The sequence below is a fragment of the Taurulus bubalis genome (assembly GCF_910589615.1).
Source record: "Taurulus bubalis genome assembly, chromosome: 21".
NCBI lineage: Eukaryota > Metazoa > Chordata > Actinopteri > Perciformes > Cottidae > Taurulus > Taurulus bubalis.
In genome coordinates, this window is record NC_136609.1 from 2999207 (window position 1) to 3022717 (window position 23511).

Sequence of the window (23511 nt, forward strand, 5' to 3'; positions counted from 1 at the left end):
TATTCTTTCCGAAAGAAAGGAAGTGATTATTCTTCCCCTGCACTGACTCACTGGTTTTCTTTGCCACCCTTGTAACACGTTGAATTCCTGCACACCTGTCCTTGTTGTTTTCATTACAAAAACACCCACTGGATTTAATTTCTTGTGACTTCTTTGAGGTTCTACTCTTTTATTTCCTGACCCTTCATCTCTCTTTTTAACACTGTAACTGTGTGCACTAGTGTCAATAAAAAACTACCGTGTCTGTTCCAAGAAAAGGGACTCCAGAATTTTCTGTAGAGTGAACCGACCCCCCCCACCCAAAAAACCCTAAACCTGCTTGAGTCCAGACCCCCCCCTACTGTGTCTTGTGCTGTGGTAGTTAGCCTGTAGAGTAGAGGTCGTCCGGGGTCGTGCACGTGCACGTGCACTGTCTGTGCTTGTTGTCTAGCTTGTTGTTTCACGTGTGTGTGTGCTGTGTAGTTGTTGTTTTTGTCTGTATGGTGGCAAGTTCCTTTATAGCGCCCGTCACAGATCTGCACTCAGTGGTTGCCATGATTTTTACCCATGATCCAGTTGGGTGTGTAACAGTGGACTCTTTGGAGACTTTGCACCCGGGCAAGTATACAGTCACAACTTAGCACCTTGTAGAGAACCTCTGTAGTGAGAGGTAGCTTTCACTTTCTGTTTCCCCCCCAAAAAACTACAATCATACCAGACTCATCTCAACTAGCCAGACTATCACACGGCTATAGATCATATCTGTGTATTGTAAGGGACATGGAAAGATGAAATAGGATTCATAGCTTGTCACTACGTGTTTTCTACCAGGGAAACGATTCACTGAAAATGTATCTGACAATTTGACATTTCGGACATGCATGACTGCATTACCCTTATGATGCACGGATATGTTGAATCCATAGCTCCTCACTAACATTTAATTGAAATTTGACCTTCTTTTGATCCTTTTTTACTGTTTTTTAAATTTTTTAGCAAAGAATCCCAATGGAGAAATAGAGTAGAAGTAGCCTCCTTCATAGTTGAGTGACCGTTGCTTACATTTAGAGATTCAATGTGTTGTGCTTCTAAAAGCAGGGTGACTGTCGAGGACTTTTCCTCTACTGAGAATAAAAAAGAATGATAACGTAATAAGAATTAAATGATAAGGGAGATGGCAGTGCATTTCATGAAAGCAGAGTACATGTTGAATCTATTTTAACTTGCTCCTGTATCATCTCCTCCCATCTTCTCCCTTATCTCACTCTTTGTTCTATTCCCGTCTCCCTCGCATTTCCCTATTTTCCAATTTCCCTATTTTCCTCTCCTCTTCCAGAAAGTCCCGGTTCGGAGGACTCTCCGGCAGGAAGTCCCCAGGTGGTCATCAACGGCACCGGCTCGGTGAACAGCAGCACCGGCGTCCTGGGTCAGAGTCCTGAGGGGCGGCACCTATCGCCTCTCACCAGCCCGCTGCTCACTGACGCCGGGTGTGTCCGCAACGACGAAGAAGAGGAGGCGAGGAGGAAGGTAGATGTAAAGACGGGGCGAGGGTGGACGATAGATAGATAGATAGATAGATAGATAGATAGATAGATATATTTTTTTTTCTTCTGAACCCCAGAGCCCTTCGTCGATCTCCCAAGCCCAACCAGTCCAAATACAGCCTCTGCTGTCATGCAGCACATCCTGGCCTTACAAGTCAATATAAGTCAATGTGTCATGCTTATGACACTATTCCACAATAGATGTGAACATAAACCATAAGTATGACTTGGGAAAGCACCCAGTTTTGAAAATATGCCATTTCATATCGATAGCATGAAGCTACACAGGATTACCATACAGTTTTGGAATCCTTGGAGCCTACTGCATCCACCAATGTTATCTATATTCACAAGGGTTTTCTGTATATTATAGCTTTTAACATTTTTAAATTAGACCTTGGTGTTTAGGAGATATTTAGTTGAATGCAAACAATTTGCAATTTTCGCCATTAAATTGTTAAAAAACGTCGACAAGAATGAAAATGGAATCCATCAGTCGGTGAATGGCTCTTTCTGTTTGTGTCCAGAAGTTTCCCACAGACAAGGCGTACTTCATAGCCAAGGAGCTGTTGACCACGGAGCGGACCTACCTCAAGGACCTGCAGGTCATCACGGAGGTAAGGGGCTCCTTTGCCATGTTGCTGAAAGAGGGGGATCTTTGAAAAGCCAGGAGCTAATCTGGCAACCCAGACAAGCGCAGCCACGTTGGCCTCTTTAAGGCCGTGTTGCTGGAACAGTGAGTCAGAGGTGGTTTGTGCTGGAATCAGGACGTGCTTTTTGATGTTTTTGATGAAGTCACAAGCTGTATGAAATCAGTTACTTTGGCTGTTTCGGCTCTCTGGTCCAGTATTTTTGATTTTGGGCTTTTTGTGTGCATTTAGTTTGACGACCGGTTCAACATCTGAGGCTGTATGGGCGTTTTTCTTGCGCGGGACGCATCACAGCTTCCCTCTCAGCGTATTTAAGTTACTCGTGTTTTCTAAATGACATTCTCTTTGTTGTTTCCCACAAGAAAGCAACGCATGTGTTGTACTTCACCTCCTCCTCGTGTGTTGTTTGTTCTTGAAGACGGCACAGACCATTAGCTCCGGGCTCTTTTAGTTTACAAGTGAAACCACTAGAGTCAACACGGGGGGAGAACCCGCTCCGTCTGCATTTTAAATCCTGGGATGAAAGTGCAGCTTAATGTGGGCCACTTTTGTTTTTTACCGTTTGTGTTTCAACTTTATTGTCTGTGTGTGTTTTTTTTACTTTCTCCTAACAAATGAGGGGGAATTAGCTGCAGGAGAAGAGAAAAAAACCACAGATTCCAGCACCTGCAGCATTAATATAATGAAGCTGACCTCTAACCTCTTGAAAATAAAAAAAATCATATTTCCCCTCCCTCAGCTGTTTTTCTTCCCAACAGTAGTTTCCACCCCTCTTTGATGTGGGAGGAACTGGCGAAACCTTTTTTTAAACCTCTTGAATATTTTCTTTGGCTGGCACCGCTCAGGCTTGAGATCCCACACCCTCCTGTCCTTCCCTTACTCCCTCGCTCCCTCCCTCCCTCCACCTCTCCTTTTCTCTCTGTCACCCTTCCTCTCTACCACCGGGTCCTTCTGTGAAACAGCTGGACGGCCTCCTGTCTGCCCGAGCTGTCGTAATCGTGTGTGACATACTCTGACGGGGAATATAGCTGTGTGTGTGTGTGTGTGTGTGTGTGTGTATGTGTGTGTGTGTGTGGGTCTGCTGGGACCATGCCTGGTGTGGTTCCTCATATAGGTCACTTGTAATCCCAATAAGTGTCTGTTTTTGGTGGATTTATATTTATTAGTGATTTCAATTACATTCACATAATTTTATGCCAAAAAAATAAAGTGTGTGTGTGTACCGGTATATAGTATATTCATTTATTTTATTAAAGCATCATTTTATTATAGAAATCTGGTGTGTAAAAGCAACTACTGATTATTTTCATTATTGATTATTCTGACTTTTTTTTCAGTTAATTAATTTAGTCATTTGTTTTCTAGATATCAGAAAAAAAGTGGGGGGAAAACCGCCTAAAATCCAAAGCCCTAAAATATACAATTTACTATTACACGAGACAAATAAACGCAGCAAATACACACACACACACACACACACACACACACACACACACACACACACACACACACACACACACACACACACACACTTGTTCATTGCTTCACTGTAGAGCCGTCTGAATATTACTCCTCAATGTGGCTCTCTTTGCTGTATGGACCCTAAAACATGAGCTTTTGGCCCAAAATGGAGAATATGAATGTCACTGTTTTCAGTATCTTTTTCTCCACATGCCTGCATGTATAACCAGCGTTGTCTGTTGCAGTCCTTCCATGGTGCCGCGGGGAAAGACGAGTCCTTCCCAGACTCCGTGAAGAAGCTGATCTCTGCCAGCTACGACCCGGTGCACAAGTTTCACCAGGGCTTCCTCAAAGAGGTGGAGCAGCGGCTGGCTCAGTGGTCAGTACCCAGAAAACTCTCACTGACACGAGCACCTGTTACGATGCAATCCGGCTCCATTGAAATGAACCTATATACTTTATATACACACATACTTAACAACATTCATTTCAGAGAAATTGGAATAAGTTGAAAATGCAAAAAACTAGGACACACTAGGTGACACATGGGAACTAAATGTGCACATGCGTCTCCTCCTGTGGGAATCGCGTCTAGGTTATTTCTGTAATGACACACACACACACACAAACCTTGACTTAGAGAGGGCCCAATGACTTGCTGTTGAGATGAATGGGATTGTGGGAATTGAGTGTATATTTTCCAGTCGTAGTACACGCGTAGCTGCAGGCTGACATCTGCTGGTGAAGAGGTGTAACTGCACGTGAGAAGACCTTGATGTGTTTCCTCTTCCTCAGGGAGGGTCGCTCTAATGCCCACATTAAAGGAGACTATCAGCGAATTGGTGACATTCTCCTGAAGAACATTCAGGGTCTGAGGGTAAATACATCAGAAATCATAGTTTGTCTATTTCTTTTTCTTTTTCTTATTTTATAATTCACATGTCTGTCTTTTGCATCTGCAGCATCTGACGGTTCATCTTCAGAAGCACTCCGAGTGCCTGGTGGAGCTGGAGCGGGTCTGCAGGTTAGCTTTTTTTTTTTTTTTATCTCAAGGAAGAAGTGCTGTGTCTTCGTCCTGACTTGGATCACTCGCCTCCTCTTTCCCTCGCCGCTCCTCAGGTCCGGGCGGAAAGCGGAGGCCGTGTGCCGAGACTTTGAGCAGCAGCGAGTTTGCTACCTGCCCCTCAACATCTTCCTCCTCCGTCCTCTCCACCGCCTGCTGCACTACAAACTCATCCTGGAGAGGCTCTGCAAGCACTACCCGCCCACCCACGAGGACTTCAGGGACTGCAGAGGTCCGCATGCTTCACTTTGATGTATTTCTTCATTTGCACATAGTTTTTTTCATCACCCATCTTCTCATCCGCCTTCAGCGACCCTGGCGGACATCTCCGAGATGGTGCTGCAGCTCCAAGGCACCATGATGAAGATGGAGAACTTCCAGAAGCTTCTGGAGCTGAAGAAAGATCTGACCGGCATCGACAACCTCGCCATCCCCGGGAGGGTGAGGCTCTTCACCTGGATGTTTTTTAATAGACGTGACTGACTTTTTAAATAGCTGGTTTCTGGAAAATATTCCGTAAAATGCAAAATGCATGAGTCTTGGCTTCCCCCTCAGTTGGCTTCATATTTATTAGAGTATGTTTGTGTTCAGGAATTCATCAGGCTGGGTTGCCTCAGCAAGCTGTCAGGGAAGGGCCTTCAGCAGAGGATGTTCTTCCTGGTATGAAACTTCAGCTTCTTTTCAAAGTGAATCGAATAACTGCAAAAAGAACTTTACTTTAACTTCTTTTCTTCCTTCCGCTCCAGTTCAGTGATTCTTTGGTGTACACCAGTCGAGGAATGACCCCGTCCAACCAGTTCAAAGTTCATGGCCAGCTGCCCTTGTACGGCATGACGGTGCGTAACGTAACCGTAACAACCTGCTTTTAGAAAAACTACTTCATGCATCCACCATATTTAGGATTACTGATGTCTAAGGAGTGTGTGTGTGTGTGTGTGTTTTTGTTTTGTTTTTGCAGATCAGAGAAAGTGAGGAGGAGTGGGGGGTTCCTCATTCCTTCACCTTATTTGGACAGCGCCAGTCTGTGGTGGTGGCAGCCAGGTAAGCACACACTTTTAAATATATATATATATATATATATATATATATATATATATATATATATATATATATATATATATATATATATATATATATATATATATATAATATTTCCACGGCATGCAGATAAATAAATAACCGTCTTCTTCTCTGTCTGCGTCCAGCTGTGCGTCAGAGATGGAGCGGTGGGTGGAGGACATCCGGATGGCCATCGACCTGGCGGAGCAGAGCAGCGGCACGGACACCGACCTATTGCCCACCAGCCTCTCTGACAACAGTGAGTCTGCCTTTTTAACATACGTCCACATGGATCCTTCCCAAATAACCACTTCCTGTCAGAACGCCACGGTCAGGGTTGCAGGACCGTCCAGCCGCCGTGGGAACCAGAGAGTCCAGTCATGAAAAGCCCATCAGAGAGTTTCTGGAGATGCTTCCACATGGGATTTGTAACCCACGATGGCTTTTCTTGCTAAAAAAAACTCCCAGCTGAAATCCGTGTGACAGCTGGGATCTGATATCATAATAATGGATCCTCTTTGTCTATATCCCACATAACTGTACACACCTCCTTCCCTGCCTCTGGACACACGGCCGCTGTCAGCGCCTCCATGAATAATCCCTCTGGATTGTTCCAGGAGGTCTTTCATCATATTTTTTAATGTCACCTGATACATGTAGGTCCAGGCACCAGCTGTCCACACTGTTTCTCCGCTCCTCTTTCTCATTCTTCATCATAAGCGCCTGTCACGGCGTTCAATGAGGCCTCCGCCTGGTGACCTTTCGCTTTGACGTCTCCATTGTCCCTCAGCGAGATCACCTGCTGTGTACTTTTTTAACTCAAACTCTTAAAGAGTATTGGCTTACAACTAACAACAAAGGTTTTTTTTTTTGGTTTTTTTTGTCCAGACTTTATTGAAGTTTGATCTCTGCTTTGGCAGCCATTTTAAAAACCATTAATGTGGTGCTACTATGTAATGATAATTCACCTTCTGAGACTGTTTTCACACACATTGTTAGACTGTTGTGAACTGAATCTGGCTTCAAACCTCTAATTAAAGCCAGATTGTTGTTACAAAGTCCAATTATTAATCTAAGCAGCCCCCCTAAAAAAAAAAAAAGAAGCCAAAAAAGGTATTTCTGGATCAAGTGGCAATTTTTACCAGCACCTGCAACCAGTTAAAATAGTTAAAATTAGCCAGTACCAGTCCTCCAGGTGTGTTGTGGATGGTTTCTTTGGGATTTGATGAAAGATGAAAGATTACACACAAAAATGAATTTACAGATAGTTTATGTACACTGTCATAACTTCTGCCCAGTGAGATCGGCTCTTCCTTCTAACGTTTGACCTCCCCGTCGGTCCCCAGAGCTGTCGGAGGACGGGGGAGCCGAGCTGGAGTCGGAGGAGGAGCTCTGCGGCTCGCGCTCGTCTCTGGAGCGCCAGGGTCACCGCGGCAACACCACCGTGCACGTCTGCTGGCACCGCAACACCAGCGTGTCCATGGTGGACTTCAGTGTCGCCGTGGAGGTACCGGCCCCGTGTTCATGTCTCTTTGAATCTCCTTCTCCGCACGTCACACTGTTTTCCTCTTCCTGTGTGCCGTCTGTCCTGGTCCTCGTCTCCATCGGCAAAGGACCATTGATTCAATGTCCTTTGTCTTACTTTTTCCTCTCACGTCTGTGTTTTTTGTCCTCTTTTTCCTCTTCCACACCTTCTTGTTTATCTCCTCCACCTTGTCTCTCTCCTTTCTCCATCTGCCATTTGTCTGTTACTATAGAGCACGCAGCCTGTCGTTTAGTGACTCCTGCTGGAGTAGAGAGGTACTGCAAAAGCCACGGCTGCTGAGAATGTATTTATTTAGTCTCCAGATATTTCACTGCAAGACACGATGCAACTGATTAACAGAGAGAACTACCTTTTATTAGTTCCAAGAGTACAGTGCCAACAAGTTTCCCTTTTTATTGTAATATTCCATGTCCTTTTTTCCGCTCTTTTCTTTTCCAGAACCAGCTGTCTGGTAACCTGCTGAGGAAGTTCAAGAACAGTAACGGCTGGCAGAAACTCTGGGTGGTCTTCACCAACTTCAGCCTCTTCTTCTACAAGTCACACCAGGTGAGATGTGTGCAGACACAGTGAGAATATAAGGACACTGTGGCCGTGTGGCGTTCAGGGTGTAGCGCGTTGACGCGTAAATATGACCTCTGGCCCGTCTGCCCACAGGACGACTACCCTCTGGCCAGCCTCCCTCTGCTGGGCTACTCCGTCACCGTCCCGGCCGAGTCTGAGAACATCCACAAAGACTACGTCTTCAAACTCCACTTCAAATCCCACGTCTACTACTTCCGATCAGAGAGCGAGTACACCTTTGAAAGGTCTGTGTTATATTATATAATGGATGTCTTGTTTGATTCATTTATTAATGTGAAAGGAAGAGGTATCAACGGTCAGAGTTGGTGTTTATTGAGCTTTAATTTTGTTGTTTTTTAGTAGGTCTAATCTCTTATCTATTTAAGTTAGCTCACTCTGTCTGTGTTGTATTTTTGACTTCAATGCAACTGATGATCGTTCTCCGAAATGTGCGTCTCCAGGTGGATGGAGGTGATCCGCAGCGCCACCTGCTCGGCCAGCCGCTCCGTGCCGAGCACCAGGAAGGAGCTTTACTGACACTCGCCCGGGTCGAGATTTGAACCCCCGACTGCACACACACCAGAACAGACTCTCCTTCTAGACACAGGATCGGGCCTCATGCCTCTGAGGAGCTGGTTCACGCGCACACATCCTCCCACACCTCCCCTCTTAGTACACTTTCTGCACCGCGAGTGTCTGTGACGGCGGTCGTCCACGTGTTTCTTTCTCCAAACTGGCAGCACAAAGTCCTTTTTGGTTTTCCTTTCATTTTTGTGTGTGTTTGTGCCATTGAGTGTTGTTCACACACATATTTAATATTCACCACGAACAACATACCGTGTTTACAAAATGGAGGATTTTATCTACATGATAAACCTGAGTGATCGTCACGGGACTCTTCAGAAGTATTTGGGACACTGAAGCATGAGTTTGTGCACAGTATTTTTTTTTGCATCTTATATGTTTGACTGGTAAATATTCCTGTATGCGACATATTTGTGATGAGAGTAAAACATGTATTAATAAGACCTGAACCCAGATTTTAAACGGTGTGCATGTGAACGCACTCTTGCCGACTTCTAAATATAATTAGATGAATTCAATGTGATGCCAGTTTGGTCACAATTAGAAAAAAATCCATCTTTTTCTTTTTGTAAGGCGACTTTTTGTACAGTACTTTGATACACTGTGAAATGCTTTTTGTTGTTTATTTTCATGTTTCCAGTAGTTTTTGTTTTGTTTAAAAAGGGACAAATGGCTTCAAAACTGCTTCCAACGCCAACAGAGATTTCACTGGTTCCGTTTGCCAAATACCTTCTCTTCTGTACTTTTACTATTCTAAATAAAGATCAGACAAGATTGTGTTCATATGAAATGTTGCTCTCTAGTTTTCAAAGGGACGGAAGCGCAGATGGGACCGGGACGCACTGGGGAACGCTAAGAGGAACGCTAAGCAGTGGAGGTAAAACCACTGCAGCTCTTCAGTATGGAGGACAGAGCATGACTTGAGTATAAATAAATAAATGCATGAATAAATACAGGAATACATAAATGCTTAAATGTATAAATACAGGAATAAATAAATGTTTCAATACAGGAATAAATAAATGTATGAATACAGGAAGAAATAAATGCTTAAATGAATAAATACAGGAAGAAATACATAAATGCTTAAGTAAATGTATAAATACAGGAATAAATAAATGCTTAAATGAATGTATAAATACAGGAATAAATAAATGCTTAAATAAATGTATAAATAAATACAGGAATATATAAATCCAAGTTATACCTAAACAGGACATCATTAAATAAATCTATTTCTACATTTCTTAATTTATTTATGCTTGTATTTATTCCTGCATTTATTTAAGTCATTTTCGGTCCTCCATACTTCAGTGATATCATAAGGGAACATGGATTAAATAAAAATGAATGCTTGCAAATGTCAGACTGCAGATGATAAGATTATGATGCATTTTAATATCAAAGTGCCTTTTAGCACGCCGAGCATTGCAAACGTGTGCAACTGTTTAAAAGAGTTTAGCAATTTAAGCTTTTTAAATAATTTTTCATATTATTTACGAGGTAAAATCAATAAAAAAGGTTACATATTGACAGAGCAGATTTTTAATAATCGTAAGTGCTATCAGCCAAAAAATGTGAGTGTGAATGTTCATTTAGGTTGAGTTTTCTTTTAAAAACGACTACTGCACAGCTGTAATTCATCAAATAACTCATTTATTTTCATAAATTCATGCTTTCTAGATCATCTTTAATAATGAAGTACTACCACTTAAGTCAGAAGTAGATACAGGAGTGTATTGAAGTATGCCTGGGGGCTGATTTATCAGGAGGTAGAAGGCATTGCGCAACACCGATCTGCTGGTCCCGTCCCTGCATCAGTCCCGTTCTCTCCGGTCCACGTACTGGAGCCCGTGAGCTCCGTGTGTGTCGTAGCTCTCGTAGCGGGGCAGCGAGGGCCAGTCCGGCCGGTACGTGGTCGTGCTGTACAGAAACGCCTCGGTGACGCTGCCCGCCGCCGGCCTCTCCACTCCCTCCGCCTTCCCCACCCACTCCTTCACCTCCAGTGTGATCCGAGTCCGCTGGTACATGGCGGGGACGTCTTCAAAGTCGTCCAGGAATGCCAGCATCTTGTCGTCCACCTGGTAGATCTCACCCTGGACTCGGTGGCCCTGTCCGGGGAGGTTGAGCAGGAAGGGGATGTTGTACTCGCCGGCGATCACCAGCGGGTACTTCTGGGTGGTGCAGGCCGAGGCGAGGAACTCCGCCCTCCCGTTGGCGCTCTCCATCATATAGAAGTAGTTGGGCTGCCCCTTCTTCAGGGTGCCGTAGACAAAGACGCGGGCCATGTGGATGCAGGACGGCAGGCACCTGTCCAACACAGCAAGGGCATCATTCAGCAACATGCCACCATGTTTGTTTTTGATAAATCACCCTGTGGGTTTTAGTCAAAACGTGTTGTCTGGCTGGTGCAGACACATTTTAATGCAACAATTAGACCGACAAAATAAAAGCGTATTAAGCAGAAGTGTAAATAAAATCGTACGATTGTGGAGGTCTGGGGGCCTGATCCATTAGCTGACTGGCAGAATGATTAAGATATTATTTTGGGAATCAATTTACCTTTTTACTCACTTTTTTAAGCAAATCATGCTCTGGTTCCAGCTGCTCGCATATGAGGATTTACTGCTTTTCTTTGTCAAACATCTGTTTGTCGAATAAAGTAATACATTTGAAAAATTAATGAGCTGTAATAAGTTCTTATTAGTATTTTTGTTGTTGTAGAAAAAAGAATTAATAAAGAAAACAACCAATTTATAATGAAAATGATGCCTTGAACCATGCATGTTGTCAATACTGGAAAATGTAGTAAACAACCTAACACATAAAGAATAGCATGAGGAAATAGTGAAATTGTTTGTCACATGTCAACATTTGGAAATGTAAACCCCACCTGTAGAAACGGTATAGAACTGACAATGTCGCTTTGCAAACCTCATGGATCTCCTGAACAAACAGCTTCCACAGTTGACTCAAACTAAAACACTATCTTGTAAAAGTCTCCCCGCTGGCTCTGACCCGATTAAAGGTGTTTGACATGCCAACGGGTCTCTGGGACCTCAAGGATCCTTCTATTGAAGCTCTTTGGACTTTGTTACTGCGAAGTACATCGGCTCAATAAATAATTCACTGTGAGATAATCTCTGAAACACACTGTTGTCTTGAAATCATTAAAGCTGGGAAAGGTCATTCAACAACATAAACTGTATATATATATATATATATATATATATATATATATATATATATATATATATATATATATATATATATATTTGTTTTCGTATATTACTATTCCACAGTGTAGATATAGGACAATGCTACAAGTAAAAGTCCTGCATTCAAAATGTTACTTTACTAAAAGTACCATATTTGCTTAAATATAATAATTGCATAATTAATTAGTAAATTGTGTTTTGTAATATAAATATACAAAGTAACCACAGCTTTCAAATACAGTTAGAAAAGAATAAATTAACATGAAATAGAAACCGTGCAATAACTTTACATTTTGTAGACTATACTAATTGTTACGTGACAACAGCTCTCCAGCAAAGCTCCGCTTAACTGCATAAACTGTGATATGACGCAAAACAGCTGAAAGAAAAGACAATGTAATATCTTACATTAAAGGAGTCTCACCAGAACGTGATGAAGACGATGGCTCGTATGTATATTAAAACTAGACTCGGCTTGAGGAGGAATAGTCAGCAACTCAGCGGCCATTATGATGCGAGTGAACAGCGCATGCGCAGTAGAAACTCAGCAGCGACGAGGAACACAGTACATTTACTGTGTGTTTTTTTTTTAATTATGCTGGTGGAAGTGGTGGTTATAATAATGTGTTGTTGTACTATTATCATTGTTGTATTATTATCATAGAGTATTTCGTTTTATCTTTACTTTTTTACTCTTAACTATGTCCTCCTTTGTCCTCTTTTTCTAGAAAATAGATATTGTGGCATTTTATCTGCTGAAGACTACATAAATACTATGTTTTATTGCACTCTACCTAGTGCTTGTGAGGTTTGATTGATGGTTTGATCCAGTTCTTTTTTTACTTTTATGTTGGTGAAGCTAAAAAGGGATATATGAAATATATGTTTTGTTGTTTGTTATGTGTTTAGCTGGCTGATGATATGTACACTTCAAAAAAGATAGATAGATAGATAGATAGATAGATAGATAGATAGATAGATACTTTATTCATCCCCAGGCAAAGTTACAGAGTAAACATAAAAATATGAAGTATGTCAAATACTCAATATATAATACAATAAAATAGCAGAGCAGAATATATTACATTTAAGAAAATATAAGAACAAATATATATCATGACAACATTGGTGGACACTAATAGACAGATACATAATACAGATTATACATTTGTCACATTTAAATAACTGACATTTAACAAACTTATCATCACAACTGTCGGTTCACTGCTTGACCACAGGAGGCGCTCTTTCTACAAACGCTCACGGCTTCCGTCGACGCTGATTTGTCGCTGACGTAACATGACGTCATCACGTCCGCAGCCTAGCAGCCGAAAAATACCACGTAAACAAAGCGGACGGGCTCCAAGCGCCGCTAACGCTGCATTCATTCGTGTTTCGTGAGTAAAAGACGTCTCGCAGCTGCTTTTAGGTGTCAAATAAATGACCGTCACCTGTAGTCACGTGTATCGATCACACGTCTGTTGATTTATCCGCGTCGGTGACGCCGGTACCGGGTGTTTGTCATGAGTTTAGCTCGCCATGTAGCCGAACCAGGTCCGTAATCGATCGTCTTGTGGAGAGAGACATGCCCAGCTGATCGTCCGGACTCGGACTGAGATGTTTAGCCTGATGGCGAACTGCTGCAACTGGCTGAAGCGATGGCGGGAGCCCGCGAGGTGAGCTGGCTTTTGACTATGACGTCAGCGCGTCCTAATCAATACAATCAGATAAGTTTGGAGTCACTGTCACACGACTGGTCTGGTGTTTTGGATCAAAGATGCTCTGTGTAATCCACTTTGTATACACTGTGTATTGAACCAGATCTGAGATCAGTGGTTTCTGGACACATAAAGGGGACATGATGAGTCCATTATGAGATAGTCTAGCTGTCACAGACACCTGCTTTATGGAAAGCACTTTGAATAGCCTTGTCTTCTTTATTATCTCACTTTTTACAGAGCAAACCGTTAATCTATTAATCATATTGATCAACAACACATTTCTCGAGAAATACTCGTATTACTGCTTTATGCCAACGATTCACGATGTTTTTACTGTCATATGCACAGATAACAGTAATTCTATACAATGAAAAGCTTATTTTGCTGGGTCCTCCTAACACACAGAATCAGAATAAACTTAAGGTAAAAAATAAATAAAAATAAGGCGCAAAATATAAACGATATAACAGTATTGCACAAACAAAAATGATAATAGTATGCATAGATTATGCATCTTTGCATAGTCTAAAACTATGCATTAAAAAGCGACACAACTTTACTCTCGGGATTAGTTTTTTTGGGGGCTGAATACAAAGTGTGGAAAAACAATCTGAGCATCTGAAAACAAGTCACTGCGAGTGCTTAACCCACGTGGTGCCTGTGAAGCATCTGATCCTCTAGACTTAGTCAGAAATCCTCACCTAATCCTGTTCAGCGGGTCTCCTCCTGTCGGCCTGCAGCCGAGGGGTTTGCAGCAGAGGGTTATACGAGGCCGGTGGACACGGGGGAAGACCGTGTCTCACCTTTTTTTGGGGGTGTGGGGGAGGTTTACACCAAGCGGCTGCCCGGATGAAGACCAGTTGGCTCGAGAGGACGGTTAGATGGATCGTGCAGTTGATGTCTTTTCGGCGCAAGTGTCAAAGTTAAGTATTTAGCTCAGAGGCGACGACGACTGGGTGGTGTTTATGTTCACGCTTTTAGCTTCGGGTGCATTTTTCCAGTGAGCGTTCACAAAGTGCATGCGTCCACTTGCTGGGATGCAATATGTGCAGTGAAAATGATTCCAGGTAATCAGACGACAGAAAAGTAAATCAGGCAATTCCACTATTCCTCCAAATATGATCAGCATAACCATCGCTCGTAATAATATTGCTCTGAGCAAATAAGCCGTACCTCTGACTTGCTTTATTTGTGTTGGCTGGCCACGTGACTGCTGCTGACTCACGCGGTCCACTGTGCAGATCTCTGATCGCGTTTGTCATTCGGATTATTAATTGGCTTATATACGCCATCATGAGATCTGGTGCCAGCTCATGTGGCTTCAGGTGCTGCACATTTAGACGCAGGACGTCAGATGCTTCTTCTTCTGGGACCTCTGGACCTGACGGATGGGGACGTCTGTGTTCTTGTGCATTCATTTCTTTTTCTCCCCCCTACAGGAAAGTGACTCTGGTTATGGTTGGACTGGATAATGCAGGGAAGACGGCCACGGTTCGAGGAATCCAAGGAGGTTAGAGCTGCTTGTTATGAATGTTAATAATGCACGATAATGCATTTTGCACATTTTTCTTGTTTTGAAAATTCTCTCTAAATAATATACAAGTTGAGCTTGTGAACCATCTCGTTCCACCTCACTTACTCTCCTGTTTAATATTCATTATCATGTTTATTTTACATCAAACATGATGGCTCTGCTAACCGTGGTCGCCGTGTGTTGGTCTCTGCAGATGACCCCCAGGACGTGGCTCCCACCGTGGGCTTTTCCAAAGTGGACCTGAAGCAGGGCAAGTTCGAGGTGACCATCTTCGACCTGGGCGGCGGGAAGAGAATCCGGGGCATCTGGAAGAACTACTACGCCGAGTCCCACGGCGTGGTGTTCGTGGTGGACTCCAGCGACGTCCAGAGGATCCAGGAGACGCGGGACACCATGGCCGAGGTCCTCCAGCACCCGCGCATCGCCGGGAAACCGGTGCTAGTGTGAGCCGTTTGCACCATCCAAAGAGAGTATACGTGACAAAAGCTAAAAAAAAAAAAAGACAAATCAAAAAGGTTTTATGTTCAAAATGTTCGTAAAATGATGGAAAAGTGACTTGTGAAAGCACACAGGCGAAGTAATAATAAGAGTCTGTGGTCCAATTTGTTGGTGGAAACGTGCAGTGCATCTTAGTAACTGGAGGCTTCTGCTTCATCAGTAATCGGGACAGAAGCTGCTCTAGTGTGGTCACAGACGGGGGATTCCAAAGTTTTTATTTCTTTCTCTTTTTCTTCACTAACATCTCTCTCTCTCTCTCTCTCCTTTCAGGCTCGCCAACAAACAAGACCAAGAGGGAGCGCTGGCTGAAGCCGACATCATCGAGAACCTGTCGTTGGAGAAGCTCGTTAACGAGAACAAGTGTCTCTGTCAGATCGTAAGTGTGTGTGCACCTGTTGCGAAACGGCAGTTGAATGACATTAAGGGCCTTTGGCTTCACAGCGGTGTCTCCCATATATGGGCAAAGAGGCGGGCTTGTTTTCGGAGCACAGTCCCGTAGTAAATGGTATCTTTTTTCTCTTTTTACCTCACATTATGTGTCCTCCCCCCCCCCCCCATGCAGGAGCCGTGCTCTGCCGTTCTAGGCTGCGGCAAAAAGGCCGACAAGTCCATCAGGAAGGGCCTGAAGTGGCTCCTCAACAACATTGCCAAAGACTACGAGGGCATCACTGAGCGCGTGCAGAAGGACACTGCCGAGCAGCGCGCCCAGGAGGACCAGGACAAGAAGGAGAGGGCGGTGAGAGTGCGACAGATACGAGAGGAGAGGTGAGCACCTGGAGATCAGGTTTAAACAATCGTGTGGTGAAGCCTGACCTGAGTGGCTTGGAAAGTGGTAGGAGGCAGACATTCAAAAAAAAATTGGATTCATGTTTGGATTTATTCATATATGTTTGTAAATATATATTTATGTAGAAATGTGGGTGTAGCTGCATCCTTTGTTCTTTTTATGTCTGCCTGTGAAATACATTACTACTGGTTTTGATGTGTGTTGTATAAATATAATTTTGTATTATCAACCACACGAGAGTCAACAATCGAGCATTAAGTATTACAACTACACATAACATAAGCACTCGGTGGAGAGCTACTGCGGCGCCTGGCTCTGAAATCGAGGGCCGCCTTGCTCTCGTGAGATTATCGTTGACCACGTGTGCACGACATCAGAGCAAGCCGGCGATCGATTCTTATATATATATATATATATATATATATATGTGTGTATATGTATTTACAAAAGTAGCTCATGAGCCAAAAAAGTGTGGGCACCCCTGAAATAGAAATGGCTGGGCGACTGACTGGTAAGTAGCAAAAGATATGATGAAGAAATGAATGTCACACCGAATCAATAAATAAATATTGGGACAAGCGGTGAGTTCCCACTCTGTCACAAATCGAATCTGTGGACTCGCCGTCCGACTGGAAATAATGGATGATGTGTTTAGCGGAGTAAAGGCCGATAAGAGAAGAAATGTGGAGAAAAAGTGTGCAATCTCCTCATCTGCACCATACATAAAAATGATTTAATCGTGCTCTCTTGCACTGAAGTCACAATAAAAAAGACGTACGGTGTTCGAAAAAGAGAAAACCACACTGGATGGCAGACGTAGCGTCATTAAATCTGACCTCAGATCACAGTATGGGGGGGAGGGGCGGGGGCATTATCATTATGCTGAGAAGTTAACTTCCCGTTGTGTCCACAGAGACCGGCAGGAGCAGCAAGAGGTGGAGCTTGAGGGAAGGCAGATGCAGGAGGAGGAGCTTGATGATGGACACGTCCCCTTCCAACCTATCAGCAACGTGGTCTCTGAGGTGTGTGTGTGTGTGTGTGTGTGTGTGTGTGTGTGTGTGTGTGTGTGTGCGTGTGTGTGTACTGTTTGTATAGTAGTAGTCAGAGCTGTAGTTTGTAGTTTATTCCAAAGAGCTGGAGGAAAGATGACTTTTTTTCTCATGTTCCTTTTTCCAGATCGACGATAAAGAGAAGAGGCAAAAAGAGCTGCAGGAGGCCAGCGCCAACAGCCCGAAGACGGACGCCGATCAGGAGGAAGAGGAGGAAGAGGACGACGAGGAGCCGGACGACTCCAGACAAACGCCGGAAAAATCCGGTTCAGGTGAGCCTGGAACCTTTTTCACGTCCAATCGTTTCAAGCTGGAGAACAAGCCGGGGTTTCAATCGCTTGGCTCCTAGTTCAATTGTTTTATTAATCAACTTTTAGATCAATAGAAAGCCTGATGTGTTTCCTCTTTTTCATCACTGAGCTCAGAGCGCTGAATGTCTGATGGATAAACATAATTACACATTAATAAGATGAGAACATGAAGAACTACAGAGGCCGACCTCTGCTCAGGTCGTGTCCATGAGTGAAATACAATCAAAATGTCTCTGTTCTTTCAGCTAAAACAGGCGAGCAGGACAAGAAGAAGACGAGGAAGCTGCACCTGAAGAGGAAGCACCGGGTGGACCCCCTGAGGACGGAGGACGTCCCGGCACAGAGCCCCACCCCTCCACCTCCTCCCGGTCAGCACCACGTCTGTAGCTTCTGACCCTCGTCTCTGCGTAGCTTCCCCTCCTGCTTAAGTCTCAGCTCGATGAAACGGTTTCCTGGCCGCTTCCGGTCCGCGTTAAGCAAAACGAATATTTCCTGCCGCCGGCGCTTCACATTAACGAGGTTCCACTCGAGAACCGGCTGGAGGAAAAGCAGTGTGTTAATCACCCAGTTAGCAGAACGTGCGATTCTTCAATAAATAGTTCAATAGTTCTGCACAACCCGATCTAGACACACTTGGCTCTGTGCGGCTCCGAGCAACAGGCTGTGCTAACCCCTGTGGAACACGTCAATACAGCACTAAAGGGCTGAACGATTTTAGAAAAAATATCTAATTGCGATTACACATTTGGCCTTCAGGAGGCTGGAGTTAGCGCTGCGTGTTTTGCTGTTGTTGCACTGCTCGATTGTGGAGACGTCTGATACTTCTCTGATTTAAAACAAAGCCGGCTTTCTATCCAGGAAGTAGCCAGTGTCGCTGTCCGGCTTTATGTCACGGTGCTTAATCCCTGGAATCTGTACAGGAGTCGGATGGAGCAGAGTCGACGTCTGGTGTGGAGAGGAAGCCTGAGCATCACTTCCTGTGTCCTGATCACTGTGTGTTTGTTCTGTCTCTTTCTTTAGTGGGATGGGCCACACCCAAAGTTTCTAGGCTGCCAAAACTAGAACCACTCGGGGACTCGAGACATTCTGGTAAAGATGCCTGTGGAGTCTGGTCACTCTTCACCTCCCCCGCTGCTATCCAATCACGCATCACTTCCTCTCTGTCACTAACCTGGTCTTTGTGTTTCATTACATTACATTACATTTAGCTGACGCTTACAATGAGTACAAACAAGAAAGTACAACTTCTTCATTCCACCATTGAGGAGCTTCCTCTCTGTCATTTCCAGAATGTTCTTTCCCAGCTTCATCATTTAAAATACACAACTTCTCGTAAATAGTATCGCTACATTAGTTCTTCGCGGGTGAAAGTCCTAATTATTTCAACGGCGCTGTGCTAAATGTGGCGTCGCGGAGGAAACGGCGTTCTCTGTCTGTCTCCCGATGTGTGCCGACTGCTAATGAGCGTCCCAGACCCACACACCCCTGTCCTTCTCTCCTCCTGCATCTCACCAGGCATACGCTTGAATGTGTGTGGATCCGTCATGGCGGCAGACATCTTCATCAACTCAAAGGCTTCTCTGTGTGTTCACCCCCCGTTCTCCGTCTAACGCCGCCATGGCCGATCCTCTCTTTGCGCTCACTGTTCCCGATAGAGCTGCTCATTGGCTGTGTTTCTATTTCAGGACTCGGTGGATGTAGTTCTCTAACGTAGCCAACCCTTTTTTTTTTTCTCTTCTCTTCTTTCTCCCCCCCCCTCCACAGAACTTTTCAAGCCTCTCCCGCCTCTCGCCAACAGGCCGCGGCCTAACGGCGACGCTCACGACGTCGTTGTCTAACCTCCAATCACGGCTCTCCCTCTTTTTTTGCTTTCTGTCTCAAGCGGGCGGTGTGTAGACCGCCGCACACGCAAGAGACGCCGGGAGCCGGAGAGGCGCCCGACGCCGGCCGGCGCCTGAAAGTGTGACGGAGGAGACAGGAAACGCAAGGAGCACCATGGGAAATAGAGTCCGTTTAGTGGTTTTCACAAACTGAGACACCGGGTTTCCGTCTCCGCTCGGCAAAAGGGACTTTTTCATTTAGTATTTTAAATATCAGTGTTAGACGGCACCCGACTGAAATGCTTTTGGATTGACAAAAGAATGTAAATATGTCCTCTATAACCTTATAAATGTCTTTTACTGAATAATGTATTTGTATACACGCCGCCATTAAACCGTATTTTATTCGTTTACTTTCGCACCGTGGGTTTTGTAGCGTAAACAAAAGGTGCGTGAGATTTCTCTCAGCTCTTAAGTGGCTTTTTCACAGCTGAGTGCTTTAAATGTGATCTTTTTAAAGTCAAACATTTCCCTTTTTACAAAGGAGTCATTTGCTACACTATGCTGTTTTTCACACAACGTCGTCGTCGTTGTTATTTTGGGTCAATTTTAGCAACGAATGTCATGAGAGGATTTGTGAAACTTGTTTAAAAGAACATCTTCCGCTTCTTCTTGCCAGCAGCCTCATAAAGGAGCTCGTCTTCTTATTTATTGTTTAAAAAAATGTAAACATGTGAAAGTATATTTGTCTACAGGGCTACAGATTTCATACGCATTCTGCTGTTTACACTGTGTGTCTGTTTTTAAAGTGATATTTCTCTGGAGGCGGGAATCAGCCTCAGACTCGCCGAGGTGTGAGCTCCACCATGTCTTCTGCACCCATTTCCTCTTTTGAACATATCTAAAATTACATATCAAAAAACACAATTCTGGAGAAAACAAGTTGGAACGCAGCATTGCCCCAGTTAGGCGTGTGCGCGGTGGGAGGAGTGTAACACCTGGAACACACCAGAGCATGTGTAGCAAAAGTATCGTCTTGAAATATCACTTTTAAAAACTCCCAATATTGTTTTTTTCAAAACTATAGTACAGCACTCATTCTCTTAATGCGCTAGATGTTTGAAAAACATATTTTTTCTACCCAGTTTAACTTTTATAACCGCACAATTAAAGATGTTTTAAATATAACTCTCGACTGCTGACTGGTCATTTGTGCTCCTCTGTTGCCGAGCAGCTGCCACCGGACTGGAAAGGGAGTGTTGTGGTTTACTTTTGGGCCCGACATGAACACCACTTGGTTCATCACCCTGCACCTGCTCTCACACACCTGCTGCTGATGTTGATTAGTACTTCTGGAGCAGAGGGCTGAGATTATAGTTATTATGTCATAACACCCTCACTGATGAAAAGCTGCTATGGAGAGAATTAAAGATATTTAGGGGGTGTTTAGCGTCAGTAGATTTATAAAAAAGGCCTCAAGCTACTTTACATTACAATATTATCTCGATTTTTTTAGAAAATTATATCTTTATTGTGTGTTTTGTCCCCTTTTTTGGCAAATTAATTACAATTAAGAGTGTAGCGAGGTGGAGAGAGTCTGTAACCGCGTGTATAAAATGATTTAAGAGGCGCTGGATTGTTTCCGTGATATTATCACGTGTGTATGATTAACATGATATCAATGTTTTATTCTTAAATATCACAATTATCGTCAATACCGGCAAAAAAAAGCGCGTTTCACCTGGGCATCATCTTCCACAGCTAATGACAAAAATGAACCGAAGCAAAACAAATATATATATTCAAGTATTTGAACTTGTGTGTTTGATGAATCAAGTCTGGGTCGCGTGGTTCTGCATCCTAATCATATATTTTTGCCAGCTAATAAACGTCCTGGCGGTAGTAAACGTATCTGCCTCGTTGTCTGAGTCATGGTTTGTGAGCACAAGGAACTGAATGAACTCATTACGGTAATAAAACACACACACAGGACGCTCCATCCCTTTTGGTCCTGGTCACGCGGCTCATTTGTCACTAACACAAATTAAACGGCCCTCGGGCAAAACATTTGTCATCGCCGGATCGTTCTGTATAATAAAACAAGCAAAGCTTCGTGCTAAAATGAGCTGGGAGAAAGAAGAAAAGAAAAGTGACACCTGCTCCGGAATGATGCATAACGCGAGATTCAAAAGTAAAACAGTTCTCAAAAAGGATGCTGGGTGATTTAAATCCCTTGCTGACACAGTAATGACTCATTTACACAGGGATGATGAGACACATCTGCATTACTTCTTCATCCAGAGACAGCATGGACTTTATTAGGACCAAAAAAAGAAGAGAGAAATGGTGATTTTTCATAATTCTAGACAATGCAAGACGATTTAGAAAACAAGCTCCACCCATCAGCTTCCCTCTGAAGATATAGTTGCCTCTCCGTATCCTCATTTAGACTTTGTCAAACATCTGTCTGCAGCATCTTCCGCAGGCCATGTCGCGTGCAATAACGCGCTGTCTCATTACGGCTCTCCCTGTTGTCGACACACAGGCGGGCCTTCATTTAAGTGAGTGATGCCGGTAGTCGCGCACCGATGCAGAGTCCTGCAGGACGGGCAGGCGGCAGATGCACCGGTGCCCTTAAGCAGATGCTTTCAAGCATCAATCCCCCGCTCATTATGCGCACGCACTCCTCGATACCAATCTGCTACGTCCAGTCCATTCCAGGAGCGATTTTGTGATGAAGTGTTGTAATTTACTCCTCCCTCCTCCCCATCCTCCAAACCTGCTTGTCTGCATCTGTTGTAGCTACTTCCCAGAATGCCTTTCAGCAAACCCCTTAAAGTTTGTGGAGAGCAAGTTGAAGTATAGAGAGGAAGTTTCTATGTCAAGGAAAAGTGAGTTGTTAAAATTACCCCAAAATGCCTCAAGCAGCCGAAGCCGGAGGATTATACAATGAGGCCGCATTGCATTTGAGTCTATTGAGGATTCTGTCAGAGGTGAAATTGGTATCTCTTCCTCTTCTACAATGGAGGTGTATTTGCATTGTTGTGCAAATGCAGGCGCGGAGTTTGATGGTATAAAAATGTTCTGCTATCAAACTCCATTGTTGCTGCGTCGGAAATGTATAATGTTGTTGTCGTTGATTGTTGGTTGTTGTTTGTCTCGTCTACCGTCTCATGTCTAATGTATGCACCTTCCGCCAAGAAAAAACCCTCGTTTGTGTAAACATTCCTGGCAAATAAACTGATTCTGATTCTGATGCTGATGCTGATGTAATAATTTGACATCAAGGTGGTGCACGGGGACACACGAGGAGCTTTTAAAGGGACAGTCTGCCAGCATATATATGGATAAGGTGGCATATTTATAAATGAATGGAGATGAACGGAAAGTGGTTTGACCTTCAAGTGGATGAGGTCATCTGTGACCTCTGGCACACATTGTTATTGTTTGACCTCTACCTTTACTGTGCATTTATTTAACTATGTTCGAGCTGTATGGTATGAGTTTCATCCAGATGGTTCATTAAAAGAGTCCGATTAGAAGAGTTAGAAGGATTCTGGGAACACCTCCAGAACAAGTGTTGTCAAACAATCTTTTGGAGTTTTCAAAGACTTCTGGGTATTTATCTTTCTGAACATTGAAGGCTTCGCTCTGGGACTAACTTGGGCTTGAGACGCTTCTCCTGAGAGGACGAACACATATATTCCACTAACTTTAATCTGAGCACATCGTTACTGCAGTTTCATCATTATTTGTTGCGCTTTTTTTCCCTCTCAATCAAAATGTGTCCGGCACCAATTTGGTTCTTCTTCTGTTTTTTGCTTTTGCAGACATAAAACGCATCACTTCCTGTGCATCCCCCACAGGAATGACCTACAGCTGCACAGAGTGTTTAAAACAACAAACATAAAAGCTCTCGTGAGGTTGAATCGGCATTAAATCACTTGGCAACAGCGAGCAGCGATAACTGAGATAAAATATGCGTGGGCTGTTTTGCCCGTCTTTTGTTGCACATATAGCACGTTGGAATTGGTCACATGTGACCCTCTGATGCTTAAAAACATCCTGTAATACTTTTTGAACATGGTGGCTGGAGACTTGTTACTTAATTAAATATTGCAGGTG

At 43.7% G+C, this 23511-nt stretch overlaps 3 protein-coding genes across 8 annotated transcripts in view; 2 read left to right on the forward strand and 1 right to left on the reverse strand.

Moving 5' to 3' along the window:
- LOC306752860 (FERM, ARHGEF and pleckstrin domain-containing protein 1-like) overlaps nt 1–9238 on the forward strand; it is a 41860-nt gene extending 32622 nt beyond the window's left edge. Inside the window, exons 14-28 of the mRNA XM_079236681.1 lie at nt 1316–1506; nt 2051–2140; nt 3880–4017; nt 4434–4511; nt 4597–4658; nt 4754–4929; nt 5008–5138; nt 5289–5357; nt 5444–5533; nt 5656–5738; nt 5903–6015; nt 7103–7263; nt 7741–7848; nt 7957–8108; nt 8325–9238. Coding sequence (XP_079092807.1) covers nt 1316–1506; nt 2051–2140; nt 3880–4017; nt 4434–4511; nt 4597–4658; nt 4754–4929; nt 5008–5138; nt 5289–5357; nt 5444–5533; nt 5656–5738; nt 5903–6015; nt 7103–7263; nt 7741–7848; nt 7957–8108; nt 8325–8400 — 1718 coding nt within the window. The 3' untranslated portion in view covers nt 8401–9238. The remainder of the gene's footprint in view (nt 1–1315; nt 1507–2050; nt 2141–3879; nt 4018–4433; nt 4512–4596; nt 4659–4753; nt 4930–5007; nt 5139–5288; nt 5358–5443; nt 5534–5655; nt 5739–5902; nt 6016–7102; nt 7264–7740; nt 7849–7956; nt 8109–8324) is intronic.
- Nucleotides 9239–10093: 855 nt separating this feature from the next.
- Nucleotides 10094–12179, reverse strand: LOC306752918 (gamma-glutamylaminecyclotransferase-like). 4 transcript variants are annotated; one of them, XM_079236749.1, is made up of 3 exons: nt 12091–12179; nt 11023–11094; nt 10094–10758 (listed from the first exon to the last, which is right to left on the reverse strand). In XM_079236749.1, the coding sequence occupies exons 2-3, from the start codon at nt 11037–11039 to the stop codon at nt 10266–10268; spliced, it is 510 nt and encodes a 169-aa protein (XP_079092875.1). In that variant the 5' UTR covers nt 11040–11094; nt 12091–12179; the 3' UTR covers nt 10094–10265. The 4 variants fall into 4 exon arrangements, with proteins under 4 accessions (XP_079092875.1, XP_079092876.1, XP_079092878.1 ...); XM_079236750.1 differs by having other exon boundaries at nt 12075–12163; XM_079236752.1 differs by lacking the exon at nt 11023–11094 and having other exon boundaries at nt 12091–12172.
- Nucleotides 12180–13239: 1060 nt separating this feature from the next.
- arl13b (ADP-ribosylation factor-like 13b) lies at nt 13240–20543 on the forward strand. 3 transcript variants are annotated; one of them, XM_079236895.1, is made up of 10 exons: nt 13240–13342; nt 14827–14897; nt 15115–15364; nt 15690–15795; nt 15982–16184; nt 17120–17228; nt 17383–17527; nt 17812–17934; nt 18587–18655; nt 19331–20543. In XM_079236895.1, exons 1-10 carry the CDS (start codon nt 13284–13286, stop codon nt 19402–19404), a joined length of 1209 nt encoding a protein of 402 aa, XP_079093021.1. In that variant the 5' UTR covers nt 13240–13283; the 3' UTR covers nt 19405–20543. The 3 variants fall into 3 exon arrangements, with proteins under 3 accessions (XP_079093021.1, XP_079093022.1, XP_079093023.1); XM_079236896.1 differs by having other exon boundaries at nt 19449–20543; XM_079236897.1 differs by lacking the exon at nt 18587–18655.
- The last annotated feature ends 2968 nt before the right edge of the window (nt 20544–23511 follow it).

Coding starts and splice junctions, on each gene's coding strand:
- arl13b (XM_079236895.1), top strand. CDS start 13,284: ATGTTTAGCCTGATGGCGAACTGCTGCAACTGGCTGAAGCGATGGCGG. Junction 17,229..17,382: donor TCAGCAACGTGGTCTCTGAG/GTGTGTGTGTGT, acceptor TCCTTTTTCCAG/ATCGACGATAAAGAGAAGAG. Junction 18,656..19,330: donor CGGGGACTCGAGACATTCTG/GTAAAGATGCCT, acceptor CCCCCTCCACAG/AACTTTTCAAGCCTCTCCCG.